At 45.5% G+C, this 13897-nt stretch overlaps 1 protein-coding gene and 1 long non-coding RNA gene across 7 annotated transcripts in view; one reads left to right on the forward strand and one right to left on the reverse strand.

Moving 5' to 3' along the window:
* The window catches only part of adamts3 (ADAM metallopeptidase with thrombospondin type 1 motif, 3), a 224615-nt gene that overhangs the window by 47320 nt on the left and 163398 nt on the right, over positions 1–13897 (reverse strand). For both annotated transcript variants that reach the window (XM_052479894.1, XM_052479893.1), the window contains one exon: positions 11863–12026. In XM_052479894.1, coding sequence (XP_052335854.1) covers positions 11863–12026 — 164 coding nt within the window. The remainder of the gene's footprint in view (positions 1–11862; positions 12027–13897) is intronic.
* Positions 1035–9628, forward strand: LOC127911893 (uncharacterized). Of its 5 annotated transcripts, none has more exons than XR_008079791.1 (5): positions 1035–1239; positions 2018–2097; positions 8869–8948; positions 8989–9108; positions 9583–9628. It is a non-coding gene; the product is annotated as an uncharacterized LOC127911893 (long non-coding RNA). The 5 variants fall into 5 exon arrangements; XR_008079789.1 differs by lacking the exon at positions 9583–9628 and adding an exon at positions 9223–9311; XR_008079793.1 differs by lacking the exon at positions 9583–9628 and adding an exon at positions 9223–9311 and having other exon boundaries at positions 2058–2097.

Genomic DNA, 13897 nt, shown 5'->3' on the forward strand with positions numbered 1-13897 from the left:
GCTATATGACTGAGTCACTCAGCTTTATGTGTGAGGCTATATGACTGAGTCACTCAGCTTTATGTAGGTGCTGAGGCTATATGACTGAGTCACTCAGCTTTATGTAGGTGATGCTATATGACTGAGTCACTCAGCTTTATGTAGGTGATGAGGCTATATGACTGAGTCACTCAGCTTTATGTAGGTGCTGAGGCTATATGACTGAGTCACTCAGCTTTATGTAGGTGCTGAGGCTATATGACTGAGTCACTCAGCTTTATGTAGGTGATGAGGCTATATGACTGAGTCACTCAGCTTTATGTAGGTGCTGAGGCTATATGACTGAGTCACTCAGCTTTATGTAGGTGATGCTATATGACTGAGTCACTCAGCTTTATGTAGGTGATGAGGCTATATGACTGAGTCACTCAGCTTTATGTAGGTGATGAGGCTATATGACTGAGTCACTCAGCTTTATGTAGGTGCTGAGGCTATATGACTGAGTCACTCAGCTTTATGTAGGTGAGGCTATATGACTGAGTCACTCAGCTTTATGTAGGTGATGATGCTATATGACTGAGTCACTCAGCTTTATGTAGGTGATGCTATATGACTGAGTCACTCAGCTTTATGTAGGTGCCGAGGCTATATGACTGAGTCACTCAGCATTATGTAGGTGTCGAGGCTATATGACTGAGTCACTCAGCTTTATGTAGGTGCTGAGGCTATATGACTGAGTCACTCAGCTTTATGTAGGTGCTGAGGCTATATGACTGAGTCACTCAGCTTTATGTAGGTGCCGAGGCTATATGAGTGAGTCACTCAGCTTTATGTAGTGTGATGCTATATGACTGAGTCACTCAGCTTTATGTAGGTGCCGAGGCTATATGACTGAGTCACTCAGCTTTATGTAGGTGGGGCTATATGACTGAGTCACTCAGCTTTATGTAGGTGCGAGGCTATATGACTGAGTCACTCAGCTTTATAGGTGATGCTATATGACTGTCACTCAGCTTTATGTAGGTGATGCTATATGACTGAGTCACTCAGCTTTATGTAGGTGCCGGGGCTATATGACTGAGTCACTCAGCTTTATGTAGGTGTCGAGGCTACATGACTGAGTCACTCAGCTTTATGTAGGTGCCGAGGCTATATGACTGAGTCACTCAGCATTATGTAGGTGCCGAGGCTATATGACTGAGTCACTCAGCTTTATGTAGGTGCCGAGGCTATATGACTGAGTCACTCAGCTTTATGTAGGTGCCGGGGCTATATGACTGAGTCACTCAGCTTTATGTAGGTGATGCTATATGACTGAGTCACTCAGCTTTATGTAGGTGCGAGGCTATATGACTGAGTCACTCAGCTTTATGTAGGTGAGGCTATATGACTGAGTCACTCAGCTTTATGTAGGTGCCGAGGCTATATGACTGAGTCACTCAGCTTTATGTAGGTGAGGCTATATGACTGAGTCACTCAGCTTTATGTAGGTGCCGAGGCTATATGACTGAGTCACTCAGCTTTATGTAGGTGAGGCTATATGACTGAGTCACTCAGCTTTATGTAGGTGCTGAGGCTATATGACTGAGTCACTCAGCTTTATGTAGGTGTCGAGGCTATATGACTGAGTCACTCAGCTTTATGTAGGTGAGGCTATATGACTGAGTCACTCAGCTTTATGTAGGTGCCGAGGCTATATGACTGAGTCACTCAGCTTTATGTAGGTGATGCTATATGACTGAGTCACTCAGCTTTATGTAGGTGTCGAGGCTATATGAGTGAGTCACTCAGCTTTATGTAGGTGATGAGGCTATATGACTGAGTCACTCAGCTTTATGTAGGTGATGAGGCTATATGACTGAGTCACTCAGCTTTATGTAGGTGATGAGGCTATATGACTGAGTCACTCAGCTTTATGTAGGTGATGAGGCTATATGACTGAGTCACTCAGCTTTATGTAGGTGATGCTATATGACTGAGTCACTCAGCTTTATGTAGGTGCTGAGGCTATATGACTGAGTCACTCAGCTTTATGTAGGTGATGAGGCTATATGACTGAGTCACTCAGCTTTATGTAGGTGCCGAGGCTATATGAGTGAGTCACTCAGCTTTATGTAGGTGATGCTATATGACTGAGTCACTCAGCTTTATGTAGGTGATGAGGCTATATGACTGAGTCACTCAGCTTTATGTAGGTGCTGAGGCTATATGACTGAGTCACTCAGCTTTATGTAGGTGCTGAGGCTATATGACTGAGTCACTCAGCTTTATGTAGGTGCTGAGGCTATATGACTGAGTCACTCAGCTTTATGTAGGTGCTGAGGCTATATGACTGAGTCACTCAGCTTTATGTAGGTGCTGAGGCTATATGACTGAGTCACTCAGCTTTATGTAGGTGCTGAGGCTATATGACTGAGTCACTCAGCTTTATGTAGGTGCTGAGGCTATATGACTGAGTCACTCAGCTTTATGTAGGTGCTGAGGCTATATGACTGAGTCACTCAGCTTTATTATGCTATATGAGGTGTCACTCAGCTTTATGTAGGTGAGGCTATATGACTGAGTCACTCAGCTTTATGTAGGTGCCGAGGCTATATGACTGAGTCACTCAGCTTTATGTAGGTGCCGAGGCTATATGACTGAGTCACTCAGCTTTATGTAGGTGAGGCTATATGACTGAGTCACTCAGCTTTATGTAGGTGCCGGGGCTATATGACTGAGTCACTCAGCTTTATGTAGGTGCGAGGCTATATGACTGAGTCACTCAGCTTTATGTAGGTGCCGAGGCTATATGACTGAGTCACTCAGCTTTATGTAGGTGTCGAGGCTATATGACTGAGTCACTCAGCTTTATGTAGGTGAGGCTATATGACTGAGTCACTCAGCTTTATGTAGGTGTCGAGGCTATATGACTGAGTCACTCAGCTTTATGTAGGTGTCGAGGCTATATGACTGAGTCACTCAGCTTTATGTATGACTGAGTCACTCAGCTTTATGTAGGTGATGCTATATGACTGAGTCACTCAGCTTTATGTAGGTGTCGAGGCTATATGAGTGAGTCACTCAGCTTTATGTAGGTGCCGGGGCTATATGAGTGAGTCACTCAGCTTTATGTAGGTGCTGAGGCTATATGACTGAGTCACTCAGCTTTATGTAGGTGCCGAGGCTATATGACTGAGTCACTCAGCTTTATGTAGGTGATGCTATATGACTGAGTCACTCAGCTTTATGTAGGTGATGAGGCTATATGACTGAGTCACTCAGCTTTATGTAGGTGCCGGGGCTATATGACTGAGTCACTCAGCTTTATGTAGGTGATGCTATATGACTGAGTCACTCAGCTTTATGTAGGTGTCGAGGCTATATGAGTGAGTCACTCAGCATTATGTAGGTGTCGAGGCTATATGAGTGAGTCACTCAGCTTTATGTAGGTGCTGAGGCTATATGACTGAGTCCCTCAGCTTTATGTAGGTGTCGAGGCTATATGACTGAGTCACTCAGCTTTATGTAGGTGATGAGGCTATATGACTGAGTCACTCAGCTTTATGTAGGTGCCGAGGCTATATGACTGAGTCACTCAGCTTTATGTAGGTGCCGAGGCTATATGACTGAGTCACTCAGCTTTATGTAGGTGATGAGGCTATATGACTGAGTCACTCAGCTTTATGTAGGTGTCGAGGCTATATATATACATTTTCCAAGATGGCGTAGCAGTCGGACGTGTGTTTTGTCTTGTCCCGTCCTGTCTAGTGTAAATATAGTTTTCTTCGTTTTTTTTTTCTGTATATATTTCGTACATATTTTAATCTCACTTTCAAACTAGAGCTGAATATACTCTCCTGCAACCCGCATCACCCAATGTGGTACGGATCTGCTTTTTCTATACTTTACTTTAGAACCGGAACCACCATCAGAAGCTAGCCAGCTAACTAGCTACTAGCTCGTACTCAGTTAGCCATTGCTAGCGGTCTTCTAAGCTAACTAGGACACCAGCGCGACATCAACCCAGAGCATATCAGACTGCTCTTTCTCTACCACATCTCCAGTTCCTACCGCAAGCTCTGTACCTTTACACCGGATCATCGCAACTAGCTAGCTGCAATCCAGTGGCTACTCCTGGCTAACGTCTCTGTCCCAAAACAAGCTACAGTTAGCCTTGAGCTAAGCCCATCTCCCGACTAGCCGAAGAGGCCCAACAATACCTCTTTTGCCAATTGGCCTGGACCCTTTACTGCCGACACGGAGCCCCGCCGATCCATCACGACTGGTCCGCCAACATAATCGTCCGAGGTGGTTTCAACAGGCTTTTCGTTGCGACATCGCCAAAGATCCATCTACTGGCCAAGGCCCCGAGCTTTCTGAAACGCTGTGTCTCCAGCTCACCCAGCGTACTAGAGCTCCTGTAACATACTCCTGGGCTACAATTACCCGGGCCCACGACCGGTCTGTCGATGTCACCGCAAGAAGAGGAATAAACAGACTCACCCCATCGCGACGTCCCCCAAAGGTTAGCTCTCTAGCCCTCGCTATCTCCTGCTTGCTAATTCGGCCTGCTAACGGCTAGCTTGTCTAGCCCGGGCCTACGAACTGTTAGCTTGTTAGCACAGGCCTGCTAACCATCTGGCTCACCGCATTCCAAACACTCTGAACCCATTTGCTTTCTATCTCTCTTTGATTTTTATTTTGTTTATACCTTCCGGAAACCTGCCTCACCACTGTGATACGGAATCGCTATCACCTTTAATTTTTATTTTATTTTATGACACACTCAATAACCTCCAGACGCTAACCAGCTAACTAGCTACAAGCTATTTAGTCATCGTTAGTTGTTTTTTTTAAAACCTGGATAACACTCGCCAGCCCAGCTTCCCTGCCCATCCACCGCTGCCCCCTGGACACTGATCTCTTGGCTACATAGCTGATGCACGCTGGACTGTCCATTAATCACGGTACTCCATTCTGCTTGTTTGTTTTATCTGTCGGCCCAGTTGCCTAGTCAACGCCATTTTACCTGCTGTTTGTTGTGCTAGCTGATTAGCCTCGCCTACTGTTTTTAGCTAGCTTTCCCAATTCAACACCTGTGATTACTGTATGCCTCGCTGTATGTCTCTCCCAAATGTCAATATGCCTTGTATACTGTTGTTCAGGTTAGTTATCATTGTTTTAGTTCACAATGGAGCCCCTAGATCCACTCTGCATACCCCTGTTACCTCCTTTGTCCCACCCCCACACATGCGGTGACCTCACCCATTACAACCAGCATGTCCAGAGATACAACCTCTCTCATCATCACCCAGTGCCTGGGCTTACCTCCGCTGTACCCGCACCCCACCATACCCCCTGTCTGCGCATTATGCCCTGAATATATTCTACCATGCCCAGAAACCTGCTCCTCTTATCCTCTGCCCCCAACGCTCTAGGCGACCAGTTTTGATAGCCTTTAGCCGCACCCTCATACTACTCCTTCTCTGTTCCGCGGGTGATGTGGAGGTAAACCCAGGCCCTGCATGTCCCCAGGTACCCTCATTTGTTGACTTCTGTGATCGAAAAAGTCTTGGTTTTATGCATGTCAACATCAGAAGCCTCCTCCCTAAGTTTGTTTTACTCACTGCTTTAGCACACTCTGCTAACCCTGATGTCCTTGCCGTGTCTGAATCCTGGCTCAGGAAGGCCACCAAAAATTCAGAGATTTCCATACCCAACTATAACATCTTCCGTCAAGATAGAACTGCCAAAGGGGCGGAGTCGCAGTCTACTGCAGAGATAGCCTGCAAAGTAATGTCATACTTTCCAGGTCCATACCCAAACAGTTTGAACTACTAATTTTGAAAATTACTCTCTCCAGAAACAAGTCTCTCACTGTTGCCGCCTGCTACCGACCCCGTCAGCTCCCAGCTGTGCCCTGGACACCATTTGTGAATTGATCGCCCCCATCTAGCTTCAGAGTTTGTTCTGTTAGGTGACCTAAACTGGGATATGCTTAACACCCCGGCAGTCCTACAATCTAAGCTAGATGCCCTCAATCTCACGCAAATCATCAAGGAACCCACCAGGTACAACCCTAACTCTGTAAACAAGGGCACCCTCACAGACGTCATCCTGACCAACTGGCCCTCCAAATATACCTCCGCTGTCTTCAACCAGGATCTCAGCGATCACTGCCTCATCGCCTGTATCCGCCACGGAGCCGCAGTCAAACGACCACCCCTCATCACTGTCAAACGCTCCCTAAAACACTTCTGTGAGCAGGCCTTTCTAATCGACCTGGCCCGTGTATCCTGGAAGGACATTGACCTCATCCCGTCAGTTGAGGATGCCTGGTCATTCTTTAAAAGTAACTTCCTCACCATTTTGGATAAGCATGCTCCGTTCAAAAAATGCAGAACCAAGAACAGATACAGCCCTTGGTTCACTCCAGACCTGACTGCCCTCGACCAGCACAAAAACATCCTGTTATCGGACTGCAATAGCATCGAATAGCCCCCGTGATATGCAACTGTTCAGGGAAGTCAGGAACCAATACACGCAGTCAGTCAGGAAAGCTAAGGCCAGCTTCTTCAGGCAGAAGTTTGCATCCTGTAGCTCCAACTCCAAAAAGTTCTGGGACACTGTGAAGTCCATGGAGAACAAGAGCACCACCTCCCAGCTGCCCACTGCACTGAGGCTAGGAAACACGGTCTCCACCGATAAATCCATGATTATCGAAAACTTCAATAAGCACTTCTCAACGGCTGGCCATGCCTTCCGCCTGGCTACTCCAACCTCGGCCAACAGCTCCGCCCCCCCCGTAGTTCCTCACCCAAGCCTCTCCAGGTTCTCCTTTACCCAAATCCAGATAGCAGATGTTCTGAAAGAGCTGCAAAACCTGGACCCGTACAAATCAGCTGGGCTTGACAATCTGGACCCGCTATTTCTGAAACTATCTGCCGCCATTGTCGCAACCCCTATTACCAGCCTGTTCAACCTCTCTTTCATATCGTCTGAGATCCCCAAGGATTGAAAGCTGCCGCAGTCATCCCCCCTCTTCAAAGGAGGAGACACCCTGGACCCAAACTGCTATAGACCTATATCCATCCTGCCCTGCCTATCTAAGGTCTTGAAAGCCAAGTCAACAAACAGGTCACTGACCATCTCGAATCCCACCGTACCTTCTCCGCTGTGCAATCTGGTTTCCGAGCCGGTCACGGGTGCACCTCAAGGTACTAAATGATATCATAACCGCCATCGATAAAAGACAGTACTGTGCAGCCGTCTTCATCGACCTCGCCAAGGCTTTCGACTCTGTCAATCACCAAATTCTTATCGGCAGACTCAACAGCCTCGGTTTTTCGGATGACTGCCTTGCCTGGTTCACCAATTACTTTTCCGGTCCTCAGGCAGTCTCTATGGGGGTGCCACAGGGTTCAATTCTCGGGCCGACTCTTTTCTCTGTATATATCAATGATGTTGCTCTTGCTGCGGGCGATTCCCTGATCCACCTCTACGCAGACGACACCATTCTATATACTTTCGGCCCGTCATTGGACACTGTGCTATCAAACCTCAAACGAGCTTCAATGCCATACAGCACTCCTTCCGTGGCCTCCAACTGCTCTTAAACGCGAGTAAAACCAAATGCATGCTTTTCAACCGATCGCTGCCTGCACCCGCATGCCCGACTAGCATCACCACCCTGGATGGTTCCAACCTTGAATATGTGGACATCTATAAGTACCTAGGTGTCTGGCTAGACTGCAAACTCTCCTTCCAGACTCACATCAAACATCTCTAATCAAAAATCAAATCCAGAGTCGGCTTTCTATTCCGCAACAAAGCCTCCTTCACTCACGCTGCCAAGCTTACCCTAGTAAAACTGACTATCCTACCGATCCTCGACTTCGGCGATGTCATCTACAAAATGGCTTCCAACACTCTACTCAGCAAACTGGATGCAGTCTATCACAGTGCCATCCGTTTTGTCACTAAAGCACCTTATACCACCCACCACTGCGACTTGTATGCTCTAGTCGGCTGGCCCTCACTACATATTCGTCGCCAGACCCACTGGCTCCAGGTCATTTACAAGTCCATGCTAGGTAAAGCTCTGCCTTATCTCAGTTCACTGGTCACGATGGCAACACCCATCCGTAGCACGCGCTCCAGCAGATGTATCTCACTGATCATCCCTAAAGCCAACACCTCATTTGGCCGCCTTTCGTTCCAGTAGTCTGCTGCCTGTGACTGGAACGAATTGCAAAAATCGTTGAAGTTGGAGACTTTTATCTCCCTCACCAACTTCAAACATCAGCTATCTGAGCAGCTAACCGATCGCTGCTGCTGTACATAGTCTATTGGTAAATAGCCCACCCATTTTCACCTACCTCATTCCCATACTGTTTTTATACTGTTTTTATTTATTTACTTTTCTGCTCTTTTGCACACCAATATCTCTACCTGTACATGCCCATCTGATCATTTATCACTCCAGTGTTAATCTGCAAAATTGTATTATTCGCCTACCTCCTCATGCCTTTTGCACATATTGTATATAGACTGCCCATTTTTTTCTACTGTGTTATTGACTTGCTAATTGTTTACTCCATGTGTAACTCTGTGTTGTCTGTTCACACTGCTATGCTTTATCTTGGCCAGGTCGCAGTTGCAAATGAGAACTTGTTCTCAACTAGCCTACCTGGTTAAATAAAGGTGAAATAAAAAAAAATATGACTGAGTCACTCAGCTTTATGTAGGTGCCGGGGCTATATGAGTGAGTCACTCAGCATTATGTAGGTGCTGAGGCTATATGACTGAGTCACTCAGCTTTATGTAGGTGCCGAGGCTATATGAGTGAGTCACTCAGCATTATGTAGGTGTTGAGGCTATATGACTGAGTCACTCAGCTTTATGTAGGTGCCGAGGCTATATGACTGAGTCACTCAGCTTTATGTAGGTGCCGAGGCTATATGAGTGAGTCACTCAGCTTTATGTAGGTGCCGGGGCTATATGACTGAGTCACTCAGCTTTATGTAGGTGCCGAGGCTATATGAGTGAGTCACTCAGCTTTATGTAGGTGCCGGGGCTATATGACTGAGTCACTCAGCTTTATGTAGGTGCCGAGGCTATATGACTGAGTCACTCAGCTTTATGTAGGTGCTGAGGCTATATGACTGAGTCACTCAGCTTTATGTAGGTGAGGCTATATGACTGAGTCACTCAGCTTTATGTAGGTGATGCTATATGACTGAGTCACTCAGCTTTATGTAGGTGCCGAGGCTATATGAGTGAGTCACTCAGCTTTATGTAGGTGCCGGGGCTATATGAGTGAGTCACTCAGCTTTATGTAGGTGCCGGGGCTATATGAGTGAGTCACTCAGCATTATGTAGGTGCCGGGGCTATATGAGTGAGTCACTCAGCTTTATGTAGGTGCCGAGGCTATATGACTGAGTCACTCAGCATTATGTAGGTGCCGGGGCTATATGAGTGAGTCACTCAGCATTATGTAGGTGCCGGGGCTATATGAGTGAGTCACTCAGCTTTATGTAGGTGCCGGGGCTATATGAGTGAGTCACTCAGCTTTATGTAGGTGCCGGGGCTATATGAGTGAGTCACTCAGCTTTATGTAGGTGCCGAGGCTATATGAGTGAGTCACTCAGCTTTATGTAGGTGCCGGGGCTATATGACTGAGTCACTCAGCTTTATGTAGGTGCCGGGGCTATATGAGTGAGTCACTCAGCTTTATGTAGGTGCCGGGGCTATATGACTGAGTCACTCAGCATTATGTAGGTGCCGGGGCTATATGAGTGAGTCACTCAGCTTTATGTAGGTGATGCTATATGACTGAGTCACTCAGCTTTATGTAGGTGAGGCTATATGACTGAGTCACTCAGCTTTATGTAGGTGAGGCTATATGACTGAGTCACTCAGCTTTATGTAGGTGTCGAGGCTATATGACTGAGTCACTCAGCTTTATGTAGGTGCCGGGGCTATATGAGTGAGTCACTCAGCATTATGTAGGTGCCGAGGCTATATACCTGCACCGTGAACTTGATTATTTAGCAGACATCACTTTCTTACATTCAGCCAACACATATATATTTAGAATATCATGGAATATAATTGAACATTTTATTTTCTCTTAGAGTAAAAACCTTAGTGTAACAACAGTTTTAGTAAGTAATATTGAAAAGTATAAACAAAAAAAGAAGTGTATTTTTCAGGGTGTGTGCATGCAGTACAGAGGAATAGCAATTCTTACACTATTGTTCTAAATTCAATCACCTTCTTCATCCTCATCAGTCAGATAATTGGAATTCAATTTTGAAGTCATGCACAATTATCAGTTTCTATTTGATTTATGTCGCCCATTCATTGTCAGTTAGAGACACATTAGCGCCTTGGGACCCAAAAGTATAATCAGTGCTCTAACTCCCCCTTGTGCTGGTCTGGAGCAGTGACTCAGTGATGCAGGGTACCATACTAAACCACAAATTACCTCCAGATCCCGCAGCATAATTGCAAAACTTTTAGTATAGCAACCACTGTATTTGTACCCCTTGACTTATTACACATTTTGTTGTGTTACAGCCCGAGTTCAAATTGATTGTATCACCTATCTACACACAATACCCCATAATGACATAGTGAAAATGTGTTTTTATAAAACTTGCACATTCATTGAAAAATAAATACTGAAATATCAAATTTACATAAGTATTCACACCCCTGAGTCAATAAATGTTAGAATCACCTTTGGCAGCGATTACAGCTGTAAGTATGATTACAGCTGTGAGTCTTTCTGGGTAAGTCTCTAAGAGCTTTGCATACCTTAATTGTAGAATATTTGCACATTATTCTTTTAAAGATTCTTCAAGCTCTGTCAGGTTGGTTGTTGATCATTGCTAGACAGCCATTTTCAAGTCCTGCCTTAGATATTTTTTAACCCCACTGAGGAACATTCAATGTCATCTTGGTAAGCAACTCCAGGGTATATTTGGCCTTGCGTTTTAGGTTATTGTCCTGCTGAAAGGTGTCCCAGTGTGTGTTGGAAAGCAGACTGAACCAGGTTTTCCTCTAGGATTTTGTTTTGTCTGTGCTTAGCGCTAATCTGTTTCTTTTCATAGTAAAAAACTCCCTAGTCCTTGCCGATGGCTAGCATACCCATAGCATGATGCAGCCACCACCATGCTTGAAAATATGAAGTGTGGTACTCAGTGACGTGTTGTATTGGATTTGCCCAAACATAACACTTTGTATTCAAGACATAAAGTTAATTTCTTTGCCAAATTTTGGGCAGTTGAACTTTAGTGCCTTGTTGCAAACAGGATACATGTTTTGGAATATTTGTATTCTGTACATGCTTCCCTCTTTTCACTGTCATTTAGGTTAGCATTGTGGAGTAACTATAATGTTGTTGATCCATCCTCAGTTTCCTCCTATCACAGCTATTAAACTCTGTAACTGTTTTAAAGTCACCATCGGCCTCATGGTGAAATCCCTGAGCAGTTTCCTTCCTCTCTGGCAACTGAGTTGGGAAGGATGCTTATATCTTTGTAGTGACTGGATGTATTGATACACCATCCACAGTGTAATGAATAACTTCACCATGCTCAAAGCGATAATCAATGTCTGCTTTTTTGTTTACCCAGCTACCAATAAGAGCCTTTCTTCGCAAGGAATTGGAAAACCTCCCTGGTCTTTGTGGTTGAATCTGTGTTTGAAAGTCACTGCTCGACTGAGGGACCTTACAGGTACTGTATGAAGGCGCTACGGTAACCGGCAGCACATCACCGGAAACAAATTAAACATGTTGCTTGGCAAACACCATTTTGACAAATGAGGAATGAGGGTAAAATAATCTTTACCAGAACAACCATGGCGTGCTTTTGTGTGTGTGTGATAGTTACCAGTACGACCACAGCGTCATGTAGGGGTCCATCAGTGTATAGTGTCTCTTCGTCGTCTTCTATAATGTAATCCCACTCCACTCCCAGGTCTATGAAGCTCCGGGAGCGAGCCTCCTCTCCTCGGCCATTCAGGATGTAGCGGCCTGTCACCTGGTTCTTGATCGCTGGAATAAACAGATTGTTAGGAGACACCGGGAATTAGGGTTACACTGAGTGTACAAAACATTAGGAACACTTTCCTAATATTGAGTTGCACCCCTTTTTGCCGTCAGTTGCACCCCCTTTTGCCTCAATTCATCTGGACTCAACATGGGGTTGAAAGTGTTCCACAGGGATGGTGGCCCATGTTGACTCCAATGCTTCCCACAGTTGTGTCAAGTTGGCTGGATGTCCTTTGGGTGGTGGACCATTCTTGATATACAGGAAACGGTTGAGCGTGAAAAACCCAGCAGCTTGCAGTTCTTGACACACTTAAACTTGTGCGCCTGGTAGTGCTGAGTGATTAGTGCTTTTTGTGGGCGGTTCTGTTGATATTCATATTCTCATCTTTTGGTTGCTAGAGTCGTTTGTTCCATTAGTTCTATATTTAAGACAAATTGTTCCATTAGTTCTATATTTATGGACGTGACCCAGTCGTTCATTATATTAGTTCTATATGGGTTATACTCGGTCTCAGGATGGTAAGTTGGTGGTTGAAGATATCCCTCTAGTGGTGTGGGGGCTGTGCTTTGGCAAAGTGGGTGGGGTTATATCCTTCCTGTTTGGCCCTGTCCGGGGGTATCATTGGATGGGGCCACAGTGTCTCCTGACCCCTCCTGTCTCAGCCTCCAGTATTTATTCTGCAGTCGTTTATGTGTCGGGGGCTAGGGTCAGTTTGTTATATCTGGAGTACTTCTCCTGTCTTATCCGGTGTCCTGTGTGAATACAGGTGTCCTGTATGCTCTCTCTAATTCTCACTTTCTTTCTCTCTCTTGGAGGACCTGAGCCTCAGGACTACCTGGCATGATGACTCCTTGCTGTCCCCAGTCCACCTGGTCGTGCTGCTGCTCCAGTTTCAACTGTTCTGCCTGCAGCTATGGAACCCTGACCTGTTCACTGGATGTGCTACCTGTCCCAGACCCGCTGTTTTCAACTCTAGAGACAGCAGGAGCGGTAGAGATACTCCTAATTATCGGCTATGAAAAGCCAACTGACATTTACTCCTGAGGTGCTGACTTGCTGCACCCTCAACAACTACTGTGATTATTATTTTTTAACCATGCTGGTCATTTATGAACATTTGAACATCTTGGCCATGTTCTGTTATAATCTCCACCCGGCACAGCCAGAAGAGGACTGGCCATCCCCTCATAGCCTGGTTCCTCTCTAGGTTTCTTCCTAGGTTTTGGCCTTTCTAAGGAGTTTTTCCTAGCCACCGTGCTTCTACACCTGCATTGCTTGCTGTTTGGGGTTTTAGGCTGGGTTTCTGTACAGCACTTTGAGATATCAGCTGATGTACGAAGGGCTATATAAATACATTTGATTTGATCTATATTTATGGACGTGACCCAGGTGTTCATGTTCCGTGTCCATGCTCGCTGGCATCGTTCTTATCCCTTGCTTGAGAGATAGCTAACCAACTAGCTACGGGTAACACAGTCACAACCTCTGCAGACAAAATAAGTAGCTGAACTTGTGTTTGTTTGTTGTTGCCGTTTTCTATTGACATTAATTTTGATACATCCATAACAATGAGCTGATGATGCCCAATTTTGCATAGTGCCTTCTCACAGGACACTCGTCGACACTGTTCATTACGAGGAGATCACATTGCATATCAAACACTAGGCTAGAGGATAGCTAAATATTTTGTTGCTAGTGAACCTGCCAATATGACAACCGAACGGTCGCATGTGTAGGGGCATATTGCGCCATGATGTCTGCTACAAAGTTAGTGTTCTTAATGTTTTGTACAATCAGTGTATATTAACCATTTAACCAGCACTATCTATAAATACAGGGGTTTAGTGAGAGGGAGAGATTCATTTTATGGCTA

This window comes from Oncorhynchus keta, chromosome 25, assembly GCF_023373465.1.
Source record: "Oncorhynchus keta strain PuntledgeMale-10-30-2019 chromosome 25, Oket_V2, whole genome shotgun sequence".
NCBI classification, from domain to species: Eukaryota; Metazoa; Chordata; class Actinopteri; order Salmoniformes; family Salmonidae; genus Oncorhynchus; species Oncorhynchus keta.